This window comes from Tasmannia lanceolata, unplaced genomic scaffold (assembly GCF_043159265.1).
Source record: "Tasmannia lanceolata isolate RefF3 unplaced genomic scaffold, GAP_Taslan_0.1 ptg000025l, whole genome shotgun sequence".
Lineage (NCBI taxonomy): Eukaryota > Viridiplantae > Streptophyta > Magnoliopsida > Canellales > Winteraceae > Tasmannia > Tasmannia lanceolata.
In genome coordinates this window covers 9,952,522-9,971,167 of record NW_027518702.1, presented here as the reverse complement: position 1 = coordinate 9,971,167, position 18,646 = coordinate 9,952,522, and the positions used below count along the sequence as shown (strand labels likewise).

General features: G+C 38.2%; 1 protein-coding gene across 2 annotated transcripts; it reads left to right on the top strand.

Annotated features, from left to right (window-relative positions):
* The first annotated feature begins 2,238 nt into the window (after window positions 1-2,238).
* On the top strand, window positions 2,239-18,379 carry LOC143857522 (transcription factor TGA1-like). Of its 2 annotated transcripts, XM_077367963.1 has the most exons (10): window positions 2,239-2,412; window positions 5,660-5,733; window positions 6,034-6,202; window positions 6,600-6,674; window positions 8,570-8,629; window positions 8,730-8,807; window positions 8,885-8,957; window positions 13,226-13,497; window positions 16,874-17,110; window positions 17,814-18,379. In XM_077367963.1, exons 3-10 carry the CDS (start codon window positions 6,044-6,046, stop codon window positions 17,976-17,978), a joined length of 1,119 nt encoding a protein of 372 aa, XP_077224078.1. In that variant the 5' UTR covers window positions 2,239-2,412; window positions 5,660-5,733; window positions 6,034-6,043; the 3' UTR covers window positions 17,979-18,379. The 2 variants fall into 2 exon arrangements, with proteins under 2 accessions (XP_077224078.1, XP_077224079.1); XM_077367964.1 differs by lacking the exon at window positions 6,600-6,674.
* Window positions 18,380-18,646: the final 267 nt, after the last annotated feature.

Genomic DNA, 18,646 nt, shown 5'->3' with positions numbered 1-18,646 from the left:
TCAAAGTGGCAAATAAGCGGGCTATTGTGCTCTGCGGTGCCATGTGGTTCTTGGGTGCTATGGGTGCTATGGCTTGGCCGTGGGCTGCAGCGAGGTTTGAATGGGACTTAGCCTTCAGACTTATCGCATGGGAGCAGTTGAATGTAAGTGGTCAGGCACTGGTCGACCAGCTGCTCCTTTCTCTGACAAGGTAGCGCCGAGTCCACATGGTGCCGCTCGGCTAGGGTTTACACGGCGCCGCTCGGCTAGGGGTTAGGACATGACGCTCGGCCAGGGGTTACGACGCGGCTTCGCTGTGCCTTGGAGCCACGTCGCATCAAATTGTTGGCGGACCTGATTTTACGCCAACATTATTGTAAAAAGCTCGACCCCAAATTCCCAAAATTTGACGCGAGTCACTCGTGTCTCCTAAGGGTCTGTTAATCCCCTCGTAGTTACCCCCAGTGGAACTTTTAACCCCTCGTATTTTACCCTCACTGGAACAGACCCTGAGTAAAAAAACTCTCTTTCGCCACCGTGCCATGTCTTACTAGTATTGAAAAGGACAAACTAACATGGTGGGAGTGAATAGGAGTGAAGAAATTTTAAGGGTGGCATTTCCCATGTAGGAGAAACTAACATGGGTGTAAGTGCCTTGCAAAGCCAATCACACAATTTTTTGTACTCATATGCTGTCTTCGATTGCCGAAACCAGGAATCAGAATCGACATCATATTCCGATTCCTAATCCGATTCTCTCTTAAATGCCATGAGAAAAAAATTAAAATAAAATTTTTAATTCAAATAAATTCTAATAAATATTCCTCTCCGACTGGGACAGAATAAGAATACCTTCTCTTGGGCCGGAAAGAGATTCCGGCATTCCCCTCTCTATTTTCTAGAACCAAATGTGCCGGTATCAAATGCACATCCCAGCCCAGGATAGAAATCCGTAATTCACCCTACGGAAGGGACAAATCACACGCATGCTTGACTTTTAATGGAATCTGACAAAACCTGACGTGTAAAACAACATTACAAAGTTTACAACAACGGCAAGATAATCTATAATAATCAATTAAATATTATTAAAAACAACCAGCCCATCAAAATCAGAGTAAGAATCAATTATTTAAAATCACATCTCAAATCAATTAGTGGAAACGACAGATATTTAAAAGCACTTCTCAAATTCGCCAGAACCCCACTCGGACATGTGACTCTCACCCTATGAATGGGCGTATCAACTCGTACGCGGGAATTCATGAGTTTTTATATGTTGTCAGGACGTACAGTCCAGTGTTTTTCAAAAAGTACAGTACGGATGATCCCGTATTTTTCAAATATTACTGTACGGCCCACACCATGGGCCAACATCGGAAATAAGTTGTGCCCAAAAAAATCATTTCCATAGGATGATCCCAACCTCTCAATCCATTGAGCTTTCCATAATATGCTGTACCTCTATAGATCGGAGGGCTAGGATCTTCCCATGGAAATGAAATTTTTGGGGCACAACCTATTACGTTGTGGCCCATCAAATATATGGTTTGGATCATCCTATCATGTGGGCCGTACACCACTAAATTTAAAAATACTGGACTATACATGCTTAAAAAAAGGGCGCCCATTGCACGAGGCTCCCCACCATTGTAGGGTCTGGGTGGGAGGGCTAGATGTATGCAGCCTTATTCCTACTCTGCAGAGAGGCTGTTTCAATGACTCGAACCTGTGGCCACCAAGTCATAATGGATCAACCATACCGTTGCGCCGAGGCTTGCCCTCTAAAATACTTGATGGCCCCATCTTATAAAATACTTGATGCGCCAAGGTTGTGCCCAAAAAAAATAATTTCCATAGGATGATCCTAACCGTTCGCTCCATAAAGGTTTCCATAACATGGAGGGTTAGGATCATCCCATGGAAATGATTTTTTGGGCACAACCAATTATGCTGTGGTCCACCAAATGAACGGTTTGGATCATCCTATGGTGTCGGTCGTACACCACTTTTTTAAAAAACACACTGGACTATACCCGTAGAGAGAGAGAGAGAGAGAGAGTGAGTAGGGTGTAGGTTAAGGACATGAGATGCGTAGGTTAAGAGGACACTGACCTGGTGCGCATTTTCAAAGGGAGCATTAGTGGAAATGTGACCGTTGACTGTAGCACAAGATAAAAGGCGCGTGGGAGAATTTCTTCTGTTTTTTTAAAAGGGTTATTTAAGCATTTAGATTCCTTGAAAAGAGAGTGTGAGAGAGAGAGAGAGAGAGAGAGAGAGAGAGAGAGTCTGTATGTGATGGGGGTTAGATTTTTGAAAGATGGGATGGTTTTAGGGTTAGGGTTTCTCGGATTCGTCATCTTCAGGTTGTTTTTCTCACAGTATTTCGATGCTATGAGGTTTGGGCAGGACTACTGCTTTCAGTAATTCAAGGTCTGGATTTTAGGGTTTGGTGTTTGAATTCTGTTCTTGAACTTGTTTGATTTCACCATGTCTTCTGCTTTTTGGCTCTGTTGCTATTTTTGTTTTTGATTGAATATGCAGTTTGTTCTGTAAAGTTCATAGGAAAGTTTTAGTTGAATATGTTAGTAAAAATGCATGAAAATTTAGGATTATACTAATATGCAACAGAAATAAATCCATAACAACATGTAATGGAGTAAGAATGAATAAAAAATGTGAAGAAGAAATAGACTTCTAAATCCGCTGTCCTTAAGGAAAATATCGCCCCCACATTCGATGAATCGACGGTGCAGATGGGTTCTCCAGCATATGCCTCCAGGATCATAGTTTTAAAACTCCTCTGTGTCATCGTGGACTCTCCCGACTTGACTCCTTTTTACCTTTGCCGCTTTAGGCATTTTGCCTCCACATTCCGCATTTTTCCCTAGAGTCAATAAAATCTCTTTAACTCGGGATTTTGACCCACATCTGCGTTTTGAAACACTATCCAGGGTATAATGACTCCACTCCAGGGATAGTGAACACAAACAACCCGGTAGCCTAGTGAACACACCTATTTGCCAGAGTGGGAATCGAAAGCGGGAATCGAAGGCTCCCAGGGAAGACTCCTACTAAAAGTTGCCTGAGCGGGAATCGAAAGCGGGAATTGAAGCGGGAATCGAAGGCTCCCAGGCAAGAATCCTGCTTCCTTGCCTATACTTGCCTTGACCCGAGAGAAAGAACAGATGGGGAAGAAAGAAAAAACGTAAAGAATATGAGAATAGGTATGTATATTTATAGGAATTGAAGTGAAATTTTGAAGAGACACTTCTCTTCTCTTCAATTTAGAATATACAGGACGTTTTGCATAAAATAAATAAATTTGAATTTTAAATGACTTATTATTAAATTAAAGAAAAAAGTCAACAGGATATTGCCATTTTATAACTGTTCTTTAAAAATGAAACAAAAATTTCAATCTAATACTCTTTTTCTTTGTTTTGATTTGAGACAAACCGTTCAAGCTGGCTTTCTGATTAATTTTTGTTTTGAAGCTGTGATAACGTTTTTTACTGATTAGAAAGAAGTAAACTGATACGGATTATAATTAAGCTAGTTGAATTGATTTTTCACATGATTATGAAACCGAGATACGATGAAATTCGGTACGATTTTTCGAGGGTTTGTAGTAACTGAGGCCAAGTTTGGTACAAATAGAGTTGCTATTGTAGCATCTTACTTTGTAGTAGAAGCTTTATTTGAGTTATCTCAAATTGAAGTTATAATTTTGCTGATGCTTTCATGGAAAGAGCAATTTACTCTCCCTCTCCCTCTCCCTCTCCCTGTCTCTCTATTGAAGTATAAATGATTAAATAACACCAACTCCAACAGCTTAAGCTTTTGGAGTAATCGGTTGTTTCACATGGTATCAGAGCTATTGCCTCACGGTAGATCATGGTTTCAAAACCTAACAACTAAAAAAAATCCACGTTTACGGTCAACCCAAAAAATGAGGGGCCACACGTGAGGGGGAGTGTTGAAGTATAAATGATTAAATAACACCAACTCTAACAGCTTAAACTTTTGGAGTAATCGGTTGTTTAACACTCTCCTATTTTCTTTGTCTGGGATGCCTAATTGAATCACTCCATTTTGGCTAGAAGATTGTGTTCCAGAGCAGATTGAGGGTTCTGGGCTCTTCGACACATTCTTCTATTGGTACTTGGAATCTCAACTTTGAGGGGAACATCAGAGGTTTTCTTGGTCTATGGGGGTTAGTAGTTGTTGCCTTCATATTCTGTTTTAACCTGTCCTACTGGTTTATTAACATTGTAGAGCGGAAGCCGAGCTTCTAGCTAGGGTCTAAGAGACTTTTTTCTTGGATGGCAACTATTTATTAGAAAAAGGGCAAAGCCTGGGGTCTCAGAGACCTTTTAATGATCCATGTGTACTTCTTTATATCCAGAAAAAGGGCAAAGCAGGGATTCCCAGAATGTGATTTGTACTCATGTGAGGTGGGTCTTGTTTCTTTTGTGGATAGGGAAGCAGATTCGGTGGTTGACCACCCTGTAAGTGATGGGTTGAATGAACAAAGTTGTCTTTTGGGATTCAGTATTTTTACCTCTGTTCATTTGGCAAATTTCATATTTGTATAGGGGTCTTGTCCTTGTTTTTTATACTAGGATCTAGGATTAATCTTTTACTGTCCTTCATTTTATACTTTACTTTTTTTCTCGGTTGGTGGTTGAGTCTCATGCGTAGTGATTTGGGGGTAAGGTTGCAATGTTAAGGGCCCTGTGGCCACTAGATTGATCCCAGCTCTGATGCAGGCCAGGGGAAGAGAAAGAGAAGAAAGAGGAGACACACATAAAAGGGTAGGGGTTTTCATTAGGCTTTGGAATGTCATACTTGTCTGTAAACTTTAACGTAGACCTCCTTTAAAATCAATAGAACTTTGAAGACTCAACAATTATGTCGGTGTTTAAGGGGAACATGTATGTGACTTTTCTTCTTTACCCATAATGTTACTTTATCACCCATCTTTCAAGGAGTTAGTCTAGGACTGTTGGGGTAAAGTCTATGGTACTGGGATGCTTGTATAGGCCTAGAGTATCTGTGTCATTAGGATATAAAACTGATTTGGGTGCAGGATAGATAGGATACAGACCCGTGAGAAAGAACCTTTTATTTGAGTACTCATTTCCTCAAACTAGACAAATGTGTGTCACTACCATTCATCTCAATTCCATGACCATTAGAAAACCATAGCATGGTAAACATTGAAGCTTTTATATTTTGTAATATATCTTTACCTTAAAAGATATATATCTTTACTATTAAAAAAAAATCTTTACATTAAAAGACTTATTTTTCTTAATATTATATTAGCGGTATCCGTGTTCTTAATTTTACAAAAATGTCGTATCGTACCAGCTTTCCTACATCTGTATCTGTATCTGCATTCATGTTTGGGTATCATAGGCTAAATTAGTTCCACACATTTAGTTTATTAGTAAGTCCAAAAGTAAAAGAAAAACCCCAATCGAGATGACAGGCCACAAAGGAAAAACCTTGATCCACGGGTTCTTCCTATGGAAATAATTTTGGGCATTGTCTCAGAAATAATTATGGTTGATATTTTTACCACCACGAAGTCTCTTGTATTTTTTTGCTCTGAATTCTGTCAATATTTTATGCTTAACCATGTCAAATGAAATCCCTTAATGTGCACTTTCAGCTTCTTTATGGTGTGTATCTCCATGTACTTCCCTGCAAAGAATATTCACTTCATCTTGGGAAATATTTCCTCTGGTAATATTTTCACCTCCATACTTATTTTTCATGCTTTTATAATTAGAGGTATGCTAACCTCAAGGGCGCCCTTGCAAAAATGGGCTGAAAGGGAGCCCCCATTGGCTACAAGTCACCAAAGTGCATTTAATACTCTTTTGACTTGCAGCTATCATAAATGCACGATGGTGACGTGCAGCCAATGGGGGTGCCCTTTCAGCCCATTTTGCAAGGGCGCCCCTGAGTTTAGCATTCATCTTATAATTATTGCAATTGCATTTGCACATTGCTGTAGATATTAAGCAACTTCATTTGTTGCAGTCCAAAGGGTATGAGCTCTCCATCAACTCAATTGTCCACCTCAAGAAGAATGGGAATATATGAACCAAGTCACCAGATATTTATGTGGGGAGAACCCTTTAAATCTAGCACCAGTCCAAACATAGGTGCCTCTACAATTGTGGAGGCTGATGAAAAACTTGACAACATGGTGCGACTTCTTGATCTTTACTCTATATTGGTTATAGTCTATGTCATATCTCCGATATTTTCAAAATATAGCGATTTTATTGTGATATTTTGATAAAACGAGAAAATTGCGAAATAATCCCGAGAATTTAAAAAATGTAGCGATATTTTCATTTACCACGATAATATCACAATATTTTTATGATATTTTACATTTTAATTTTTTTCTTAATTTATATATTTTAAATAATTTATTTTTTCCTGATACAAACCCGAAAAATTTAAAAAAATATATCCCAAGATTTTCCCTTGCCGAGAAATTCCCAAGAACGATATTTTTGACATAGGTTATAGTAAGTAGGGGCTGTGATCTTCCAACTGGTATGCTATGCCTTACTTAGCTAATATTACTTGTCTAGTACGAAGACAGTTCTCATGGGACACTAGTACAATCGCAAAAGTTCGAACATAAGGCAAACAGATTTGGTGATAAGGTAAAGATATTACTTTTCCAAGGAGTTAATACTCCTTTTCCTTTCCTCCAAAAATAAAATAAAAATCAATACATGTTCTTCCATTCTTTCCATTTAAATATAGTAATAGCTGGAGCCTGCAATTTTATGTTGATTGACCATTTTCTTTAAAAATTTGACAAAGTGTTATGTTCTACATTCTAGAACATCTATCATATACTGCTTGTTGTGGACTATGGAATGCACTCATCTATCTTATACTGCTTGTTGTGGGCTATGGAATGCACTCATGTTAACCTCATTTTCTTACTCCTTTCATGTCAACTTTGGAGCAGGCGCCTCATATTCTTTTATGCAATCTCTATATAATACTTGGCATATACCATCTTGAAACTTTTGTGATCCTCTTATGTTAAGAGTGAGAATTGTTTTTCTTCGCCTAATGAACTATGAACTACTTCGATTTTCTCATGAATTTTGCAGCAAGATATGAATGGAAATTGAGGCATAGGTTGTTTGTGTTTCTTCATCTGTTCTGTTTTACTTCTATAAGAAATTAGGAATTCATACTCGTCATTTCTTTATAACCTTTTGAGTTTCTTGTCCTTAGGTCGAAACATAAGGTGTCTGCCATCCTTTATAAGATGATGAAGATAAGGTTTATCAGTCTATTATAGAGTAATAACAAATCAGTGCCTATTATTTAGTGCTTTGATTTGATATGATATTTATTTGCTGACACCAGTTTTTGCTAAAATATCTCTGGAAGAGCTGTATACATTTTTAACCATTTTTTCCACTTAAAGGAGTCTTTTGAGGTCTCCTCCTTCGCCAGTTCAAACAGACTTCTAGCTAGTTCTTTCATATAGCTATTACTCATCTTCGATAAATGGCCAATTGCTCAGTGGAGCTTTCTCAGATTCTCTGAAACAGTAGATCCCTATGAAATTAAATCATAGAAAGGCAAGTTTTGACCGTTTCAATTCAATGCATTGTTGCCGGAAACTTCATACGAATGTGGGAAACGCGTTTCCATGGAAACTCATTTCTGAAACGGAAACGAAACGCCTTTTAAAAATAGGGAAAACGTTTCGGAAACGTTCGGAAAACGAACGGGAAACGTTCAGGAAATGTTCAGGAAACATGAGGGAAACATTTCCCTCACGTGTCCCTCACATTTTCCCATCTTTCTCACGTTTTCCTCCTTTCTCAATACAATCAAATGCCCGAACCTTTCACTCGTGTTTCCCAAGATGTTTCTCAATGTGTTTCACATGCGTTTTTTAATGATTTCCCATTTCTCGTTTCCCCTTTAATTTTTTTCATACATTTTATGTTTCACGTTTCACTTTTCACTTCCCGAGTTCATTTCCCTACCTGGCAACTATGATTCAATGAACCGAAAGCGGTTTTCTACTTTTTTTTTGTAATCAGTAAAGTAGATTTAGGCCGGGATATTTCTACATTGTCTGGGATTCACATCCATCTGTTGTAGCTTTGTTACTATTTCCATATGGTTATCATAAATTGAGTTAATAGGTACTTCTTTTTCAGAATCTGGTAATAAGATATTTCCTATGTTTTCATTAGTTCTAGCCTTATAGGTTGGGTATTTTGTTATGGAACTAATTTAATCTTTAAAATGGCTTAGACTACACCTAATCTCTTTCCAACGAAATTTTAAAATAAAAAATGAAAATGGTGCACTGAAATGCACGATGGTGATTTTATTTTTCTCTCTTTTGCATCTGTTTTTTGGTTCATTGGTTAAACAATACTAGGTGCACAACCTCTTTGTATGACTAGCGTGGTTATCATTCATGTGGTAGGAACTTTCCTTTATTTCCATTGGTAAGAATCGTAAGATATCAATTCCAATTTCAAGTTCTCCACTAAATGTACAGTTATATACACAGGTATTAAGACGTCTTGCACAAAATCGGGAGGCTGCCCGAAAAAGTCGTTTACGAAAAAAGGTACCAATAGGAAGGATGCACGCATAAATCTGGTGGTATTAACTGTGTCTCATTATTGAGATTAAATAAATTCTCCTGATTTCTAAGTTTCATTTTATAGGCCTATGTTCAGCAACTAGAGTCAAGCCGATTGAAGCTGTCACAAATAGAGCAGGAGCTTGAGCTGTCCAGACAACAGGTGCATGAAGTACTATTTCACAAATCAAGAATATTTACATTTTGTTTGTCTTATATCTAATAGGCATGCATGCTTAGCTGCAAGGTGTATACATAGGTGGAAATTCAGGAGATTCATGTCAGCTTGGGTTACCTGGAACTGTTAATTCAGGTATGCTATATGATGTGCTAGCATTTTCCGTGGTCTTCGTTATTGATTATATTGAGATTCAATGAATATGAATGTGGTGGGTTGCTTGACTGCTAGATAATCCATTTGGAAAGATATCTTTTTGATATTTCATGACAGTCAAGCAAATGCTGTAGTACCTTTTATTAAATATTAACTATTAAATGTAATCCATATGGTAGGGCTGGCAACGGGGCGGGTCGGGGCCAGATGTTGGGGTCTCCTACCCCTTCCCCTTTGCAGGGAATTTCCCCCCTCCCCTTCCCCTCCCCTCTGCGAGGATGGTGGGGAATCCCCCTCCCCTCCCCGCAGGGAATATCTAATCCCCTTCCCCTCCCCGCATCCTTCGGGGACAAAATCCCCTCCCCTCCCCTCCCCGCCCCGCCCCAACATCACGCCCTCTTTAGTCATTGATACACTAATGCTGGGTGTCCCTAATCAACTTGATGCAATTTCAATATATAAAAATGTTATAAACTAACATACTTATAGACGAAGGAGATATATTTCTTACTCTTCAGAAGATAGCAAACCATCCCATAAGTTGGTCTATAACATACTTATTGACAATTGGTCCAAGACCACGGCGCTTTGATGATCCCAACCATCCCATAAGTTTTTAGATCAAGTGGTATCATAGCCACTTTGAGTACCCAACATCCAAACCCCATTTTGGATCATTAATTTTGGGAAATGTTATGAGCACTGCTGTATTCTGATGATCGCACTCCTGACTTTATTAAAAGTAAGGTATGGCCCGCACCATAGGATGATCCAAACCGTCCATTAGATGGTGCACACCCTAAATAGATTGCGCCCAAAAAATCATTTCCTTAGGTTGATCCTAACCCTCCGATCTGTAGAGGTACTGAATGATCCTATTCCTCTATACATCGAAGGGTTAGGATCAACCTATGGAAATGATTTTTGGGGCACAACCTATTTAGGGTGTGCCCCATCTAATGGATGGTTTGGATCAACGTATGGTGCGGGCCATACCATACTTTTAATAATAAAATGCAATTTATTTTGGCTACCGATGTTGGCACTACGATTTTTTGATAATTGCATACACTCAGCTTGTCTTTATTATTTCAACATCTGTCAAAAGGTTATTATAGTTCCCAAAATGCTCTCGGAAGCTAATTAAAATGAAAAGACAAGCTAAGTTTATGTTTGGGGGAATCTTATAGCCGATCCACAGAGTTTCTAGTAGTTTTCCTAAAAAAAAACACTTAAATATACAAAAAAATGGCATTGATTAACGGGGCGGGGCGGGGACAACTCCATCCCCTTCCCCTCTCAAATCGGGGAATCCCCGCCCCAAACGGGGCGGGGCGGGGCGGATCCCCGCTTTTTCGGGTGAAATTGCCAGCCCTACCATATGGAAAGATTTTTTGAAAGATAAACAAGCTATGGCCGATTTTTACTTTAATTTATTGGGATTCTTGGGAATTTGTTATTTCATGACAGTCAATCAGATGTTGTAGTGCCTTTTATTAAATATTAATTATTTAAACTAAGGGAAATGATAGATTCACCCCCTTTCCTTCCCCAGGCCAACCTCCTTTAATGTAAAAAGAGTATTCATAAATACACTGGAGGGGTGGCCCGGGGAGGAAAAGGGGGTGAATATATCACTTAGCTTAATTTAAAGCTAGTGTCCATCTCAGTCTGCTTTTAAATCCCAATATTCGGTCAATAAATCAAGTGAAGATGGATCGAAGTTTAGGAAACATTTGTGGACGCCTTTGAATGGTCTCTTCTTCAACCAGTTTTTAAATTGATTATTTGCCATTTAGAATTTTATTATGGAATATGCTTCATAATTTGTGCCGACCCCAACTAGTTTGGGACAAAGGCTTAGTTGAGTTGAGTTGAGCTGCTTCATAATTTGTAATTTGAGATCCAATAACTTGATGCTTCAATACTTACTACCTATGACCCAAATTTTCTCTTTCTTTTAGCCCTCTCTACCCTTTTAAATACCATAAAGATCCTAAGAAGTAAATGAGGTGATGGAATGATTTTGCTGTGATTATTCTGTTTGTTTTTATAGCCCATATTGCTTATTCGACCCCACACATTTAGTCTCCATTCTGTTGATCCATTTGTTGTGGAAAAGAGGCGGGAATTGCTTTTTTCCCCTTCAAAATGTGTTGACTGTGTGTTTAGTAGCATTCCTCCGATTTTTTTTCACGCGTCGAGATGGATTCCCTGTCGTCCGACGTGGCATCCGATTTCCTCTTTTTTTTTTTTCATTTTCTGCAAGCGGAAACCAGACGGAGACGAAGGAAAAGAAAGCTCTCTCTCTCTCTCTCTCTCTCTCAGCAGTTCGTTGGAACTGGAACCAGAACTGCCCTCTCCCTCTCTTTCCCTCACTCCCTTCCTCCCTCTCTTTCTTCACCCACCTTTATCCCTATCCTACCACCCGCTCCACACTCGTCGCCTCTCTCTATCTCTTTGGTTTTTTCCTTTTTCAGACAACTAAACAACATCTCTCTCTCTCTCTGTCTTTCTTTTTCTTTTTTCCACGTCTTTTCCTCGGGGTTTCCAACCCGATGAACGCAACTAAACGAAGTCTTAGTTAATTATGTTCCTTCAAATTTTCCCTGCAACTCTACATGTTGGATCCTTGTTTTTAACATTTTTTACCATTTCAATATCTGGAATAGAAAATGCTTCTATAATGGAGTACTGGCAATTTCTATTGAAGCATACATTTATAAGAATCTCTATTTACATACTTTCGATATTACTTGCTCAAAGGGTCTTGTTTGATATCTTTCCAGAATGAGTTTGATGTGATGTTAAGCCCATTTGACATGTATACATTTTTCAAAGTTTTTGTAACAAATTTTATGCATGAAATAAAAATCAGACAAAAAAGACATTGACAACCAATTTTCCTCTTGCAAGAAAAGGCTTTATTAATTACCCCAACTAGCTTGGGACAAAGGCTTTGTTGAGTTGAGTTGAGTTGAAGAAAAGGTTTTATTAAATTGGTGGGGACTGACATTTCTGGGTGTAACTGTTGTTAATTACATTTCTCAAAGAAAGAAAATCTTTGATTATTCATCAAGAGGTTCTCTAACTTAATACAAGCAAGAAATTGACAATTAAATGTCTTTTTCACAAACTCATTTTGTAAAAGGGCCCTCTCAGGAGAGGGGGGGACACTTTTTAGTTGTAGGGAATTAAATTATTTTTTTTATTCTTTTGTAAGAGAACTCCTAGGGAGGAAAATCTTTTTTGAGTCATATAACCTATTTTAACTCTATTTTTGCATTGGACTCTTCCCGGAAGAACTCCCTTGAGTCATTTTGATAACTTGTCTCATTTTAGAGTCCTTGTGGAAAGATACACTCTTCACATTTCTCCTCGAAGGATAATCTTTGCTATCCCATCATCAAGATCTCCAGATCAATGGCTGTGATGACATTGGTATTTATTTGCATCACCAGTTGAACGTTTATTGTAGATACAATTGAGAGATCGATCGGGGTAGTGATTTGGACTTATATTGGCGAGATCACCCGCACTTCCGATGATCCTCAACGTGTTCGACTTTCGTTGTTTTATAGAAATAATCGCCTTACATTCCTACCCTCCCCAACCCACTCCATATTTTCCATAAATCACCCTCTACAGGACCTCTTTCTCCTCTTCAAACCTCGACAACCACTTCCCGGACAAATCCTTGTTCCAAAATATTTTTTTACCCAAACGTAAACCCCTTCTCCTTTGACCTCGTATACGGAAACCCAATTTAGAAGGTGCTTGAGCTTGGTCCCCTCCTTCCCTCACCACAAGAATCCTTTTTGAAGTCCCTCTATCTTTTGATTATCTCCTTGGGTATCTTGAACAGAGAAATGAAACAAGTGGAAAGATTAGATAGCCAAGCTTTGATCAAGTGACTCCCGACAAAAGAAATGTAGCTTTTTCCCACCCGCTACTTTCCTCTTCATTATCACTGCTATAGTTATAGATAAAGCTTTCCACTTTTGGATTTACAATATCCTATAGTAGCAAAATAACATGAAGGGTAAAATATAAATTTTGTATTCTTTACCAAGCACATACATCAACTACCTAGTATAAAAATTGATTGGTTTTTCTCTAAGTAAACTTGGTAAAAACTAGGTGTTATTCATCTTTTATTATCTGAAAAGTTTAGTGTGGTTTCATCAAATTACTTTCATTTCCTGTCCTCTACTTGTGCTCCTAAACCCCTAAAATGGATCTTGCAGGGATTGCTACGTTTGAGCTGGAGTATGGGCATTGGGTTGAAGAGCAAAATAGATATATTTGTGATTTAAGAAAGGCCCTGCAAGCTCATATAACTGATATAGAACTTCACATACTTGTAGAAAGTAGCATGAGCCACTACGATGATCTTTTCCGTATGAAATCTAATGCTGCAAAATCCGATGTCTTCTATTTGATGTCTGGCATGTGGAAAACAGCTGCTGAACGTTTTTTTATGTGGATTGGAGGATTTCGCCCTTCAGAGGTTCTTAAGGTGATATAATTCAGTTTTGGCATCTAGATTATGCTGTTTACTGGTTTTGCTTATTTCTATTGACCTTGTACACTTTTAGCACCTAATGCAACTTTCAGTAGTCACTGTTCAGTTTAATTTCTCCTGGTTTGCATATAGGCTTTTATTCAAGGATTTATCCATTTTACTATTTGATCTGTTGTTAAAAGTTGCAATATTATATCTTGTTTACTAGATGGATACCTTTTTTTGTTATTATTATATTCTTTGTTTTCTTTTAAGGGACTTTCCATCATTTTTATTTCAATTGAGAATTGCCAAATTTCTGCGGACTGTTCTAGTGCTATGGCCCCAATTGGACCAGAGTCTGATGAGTGAGTGAAGAAGAGCAGGACTAAACAATTCATGAAGTGGGACCCAAGAAGAGGTTCGCAAGAGGGGTCGACCTTGGGTGACAGTTTCCTGCAACTAAACTTCAATTTCAACTAAGGATTTAGGTTCCGCTAGCTCTTTGTTTGCCACAACAAATATAGATTTGTTCATTTTTTGAAGGGATTTAGGCTCCACTTTTATTTCACCTGAACTTCTATATGTTTATTCATTAATCATTTTAAACTGTAGAAAGACACATTCCCTGTGAGGACTTCTTTATGGAGCATCAGCCAAGTAGGACAGGTGCTGCAACAAGAATCTGGAAAAGCCATTAGGTGATCAGGAGTTTTGAATGTTATGGGGAGAGATGGACGGTTTGAATTAAAATGTAACTTGGGAGCTAGTTCTTATATTTAAAGGAATATAGTTGGTTGCAAATGAATCTTCAAGGTTAAAAGTAAAACGAATGATGATGTTGAGCATTACAATGCAAAGTCTCATTGCAAATTTGCAATTAGGCGTATTCAAGAATATAGTCTTCATTTACTTACACCCATCCCACTAGTTAAAATGGTCATTCTCGGAGGGGTTTATCCATTTCCCAATTATGATGATATTTTTTTTTTTTTTTTGAATAAATGGATTTTGAAAATGCTTCCTTAACCTGAATTTAAAGAAAGTTTATATGGACGAAAATAAAGATTCACCATCCCGTACGTGTCTTTTTTTAATGATATATGTATATGTTAATGCTATCACAAGAAAGAATCAGTAACCAAGCCATCAGACACCAAACTTGTGTTGAGAAATGAGTTTGATATGAAGGATCTCAGCACTTTTACATGTTTCTCGTATTTGGAATTGGCCAATGTCTAGAATTTTGAAGTTAGATGCTTGAGGGGACTTCACACATAGCATTCATCCCACATGTCAATGTTACACTTGATACTTTATTAGATTGAAGATTGGAGGCTGAAAACACTAAAGCATGACTTGATCTTCTCGTCAAATTTCGTATGTTAAACACACTGGATTAAGTGGAAGCTTAGAGTGAAATAAGTTGATCTATATTGAGAATTCCTATGAGATATATGATGCAAGATCTGATACCAATTATGATAACTATAATACTCAAAGGCCTCAAAATTCAAGAATTGATAAACCTGGAGTTTTTTTGTGAATTTCAAGCATATATATTTAACTCTGAAGGTCTCAAAATATGGAAACACCATGCAACATAAATTTACAATTGAGTTTTTCGTGAACTCAAGATGGATAATCTCCCCAGGCACAAACACTCGCAGTCTACTATAAGATTGCTACAGAAAAATTATCACAGCTACTAACTTCATATATGTAACAGATCGGAGTGCTAAAATTACAGCAAAACAAGGTTTAATCCAGGTTGATTATAGCCATGGTCTCGCAAGTAGGGCACGACTTGCATCCATAGGTATTATATCCCATCGTACACTGTCTTTGTACTTATTTCCTATGGAAAAAGGAACTAAGCACATGTGGGAAACTTTACCCCTCTAGAATTGTTCAACCAAGCCAGCTTATGTGGTTGAAGATGTGCTTCCATCTTCAAATTAAGCTTTTTTGCTGCCTCCTAAGATATAACATTCCCACGTCTCTCTGAGTCAATGATGAGCTTGACCCTATATCTTCCAATGGAACACATTGTAGAAATGTTGTTGTACCTCACCTGGTGTCCCTCTTCTTTCTTGGGTGTATAGAATAGTTTTCTATTCACCAGACAAGGGCCATGTGAATCCTCTTATAGAACATTGCCTTCCCCCTCCAGAGATTAATCTCTTTCTCTGACACAATTTCAAAGGTGTGGATGCAGAATACACAGTGAATAGATGGTCTCAACCTGATCAAGTACCTTGCAATGAGCTGCTCTGGATTGTCTCCAAAGTCCCAACCGATTCCTCACTAATAGCTTATAGAACTCTTCTGTGTACTGAGTCATGGTCTTCAATCCCTGGGTGATCTTATGGAGCTACTCATACAATATTTGTCTGTAGTTAAATGGAAAAAAGTCTTATTTCACCATCCTTTAATTGACTATGAGTAAGTTTCATACCATTTTATCAGCGGCTGTGAAAATTGAGAGAGAGAGAGAGAGAGAGAGAGAGAGAGAGAGAGAGAGAGAGAGAGAGAGAGAGAGAGAGAGAGAGATTTAGTCAATGGTTGGTTGGATCTAGTTGTCAATGGTCAGGATAGCATTGCCTAAATAGGGCAGGCTGGATGAAAAATGACTGGCAATACGGGAAAGAACAGAAGAAAAAAAATTGCCCCACAATGGGGTAACAAAACAACTCTGCAAAGGTTCACTGCTTGATTTCCTTATTGTTTCCGTCTCTCGGGCTTGTCTCCGGTGATGCATGCATAGATGATCGATAGTGAGGTCACACCGATTCTTCGTAGTTTGAATAGTGGAGAGGGAGGGAGTAAACCTAAAGGGCATTTTGGTAGGTAGAAGGGTAGTTCGGTGGTTTTGAGAAAGGAACCTTAAAAATAATTGGAAAAGGAGAGAGGTGGCATGGCTAGAAAATGGGGTTGGAAATATCATTTTCTATGTATGTCCACTTTACGTAGCTCTGACATATTACACATGCCACATGTTTAGCATATGGGACCCACAACACTAGAGGGGGCCCACCATAGTTGCTCCATGGCCCAAAATATCATCAATTAGTAAGGAGCCGTATGTCCAATGAAGGCTTGAGTTTCAGCATCTGACAGTTAGCCATTGATCAGATAACTAGGATCTCATTTAGCCATGAGATGTTTAGATCACAAGCAATCCATGCTGCGGCAATCTATTGGTGTCGGTCCCACATGAACAAATGTGTAGTAAGTCCGGGGTAGAATGTCTTGTCCAATAAAGCCCGGTATGCTTTTGTTTAGATGTTTAGTAATTGTACCCTCAAAATACATATTATATTTTGCTTGGAGCAGGTGATTTTTTCTAAGTTTCTATACTTATTTGGTCCTTGCTTTATTTTGTTTACAGGTTCTCACTCCACAGCTTGGCCTCTTAACAGAGCAACAACTAATGTCTGTCTATAACTTGCAACAATCATCACAGCAAGCCGAAGATGCTCTTTCTCAAGGGATGGATAAACTTCAGCAAACTCTGGCTGAGACCCTTGCAGCTGGTCCTATTGACGCTACGAGCGTATCAAATTATGTGGAACAGATGGCGACAACAATGGGGAAATTGGAGGCCCTTATAAGCTTTGTAAACCAGGTAAGACATCATTTGAACTCATCAAGTAGTTAATACATATATTATTTTTGAAATGCTTACTGTATGGCCATCCAATGTAGTTCATTTTTGACAATCACTTAATGCTGAGTTCACATATTGTGTTTGTTCGATTCACAACAAAAGAATCTCTTTTCAATATTGGGTTGCTCTGCCAATCATGTAATTTTTTTTGTTTCAATAAATATATTATTTTATCATTCAAAAGACATCACTGGAAAAGAAAATTGCCCTTCATTTTCTCCTTTTTAACACATTCAAAGTTGCTTTTATGTCATTCAACCACAATAGTTTATTTATCTTTTTTATTATCTTTATTCTCAGTGTTGACAGATTGGCATAATAGTTGTTTTCTATATTACATGGGTTCTTCTGAATGGGCTACGTACCCATATCGGACACGTGTTGGATTCCAATGCTTTAGGATTCATTGTGAGATCTCTGTTAATTATTTTCTTTTCTAAACACTACTATAACAAATTTGCAATTATCGCATGTTTTGAGTTTTATCTATTTTAATACTACTTGTAATCTTTTCTTGGAAAAGTAATGTCTCATTTAGTGAAATAAAAGATGCACTTTCTGTATGTAAAATGTGTTATTTTACAATAGCTAGCATAGACAATAGTCCCATGAAAATCAGCATGCTTATGTTGCTGATTCCAAATGTGTACTCTCCAAACAGGCAGATCACGTTCGCCAGCAGACCCTGCAGCAGATGTACCGCATTTTAACGACCCGTCAAGCAGCTCGAGGCCTACTAGCCCTAGGCGATTATTTCCAACGCCTTCAAACCCTGAGTTCTCTCTGGGCAGCCCGCCCAAATGCAATGAAACAAGCAAGCTTATGACCTTTGAGATCATGCCTCAAGAGCAAGGGAGTTATCTTCGTTTATCAAATTTCGAGGTTCCTTGGTAATTTTCATCAGTATCTTTGAAGTATATTTAAGCTGCTGACATTTTTTAAGCGGCTTTCGGTGATCGAAGGGAAGGTGTAAAACTGTAAATAATCCGTAGGAATCCCCATGGCCCATATGTAAGAGGATTTTTGTCTTCTCAAATGCATGTTGTATATTATAATTTACTGATGATTTACTGTTGCATAGTGTTATGCTGATGCAATGCAAATGTAGGGTTGATGGAATAGTACTCTGATGAACTTCCCTTGTAAAATGTTAGTATTGTATGGGGACTGGATTGTATAAACATGATCTCTAGTAAAGGATTTGCCTGCATGTAGTTTAGATTGCTACATATGATGTTGGCATACTTCTTCCTTACTTGAGCCTGTAGCCAGAGGGAAAGATACAGATTTGCTCTAATGTGGTAAGTTTTCTCTCTCGTCTTTGATGTGCATCTGATTTGTTTTCAAAGTGGTCTAAAGGAAGTTTCACTAAGAAATCAGGGTTTCAGACTTCATCCTTGACTGTCTGAAAGAAAAAAATTAAAAAAAAAAGTAAAAGAAGCATGCTATGTGCTGTTGGACCCTCAACTATTTTGGAGCACTGGCCTCAGATCA

Bases quoted from the DNA above. Each gene is read 5' to 3' on its own strand.
- LOC143857522 (XM_077367963.1), top strand. From the start codon at position 6,044: ATGAGCTCTCCATCAACTCAATTGTCCACCTCAAGAAGAATGGGAATA. The intron at 13,498-16,873 runs GTGATATAATTC...TTTTGTTTACAG, and splicing joins GCCCTTCAGAGGTTCTTAAG to GTTCTCACTCCACAGCTTGG. The intron at 17,111-17,813 runs GTAAGACATCAT...CTCTCCAAACAG, and splicing joins TTATAAGCTTTGTAAACCAG to GCAGATCACGTTCGCCAGCA.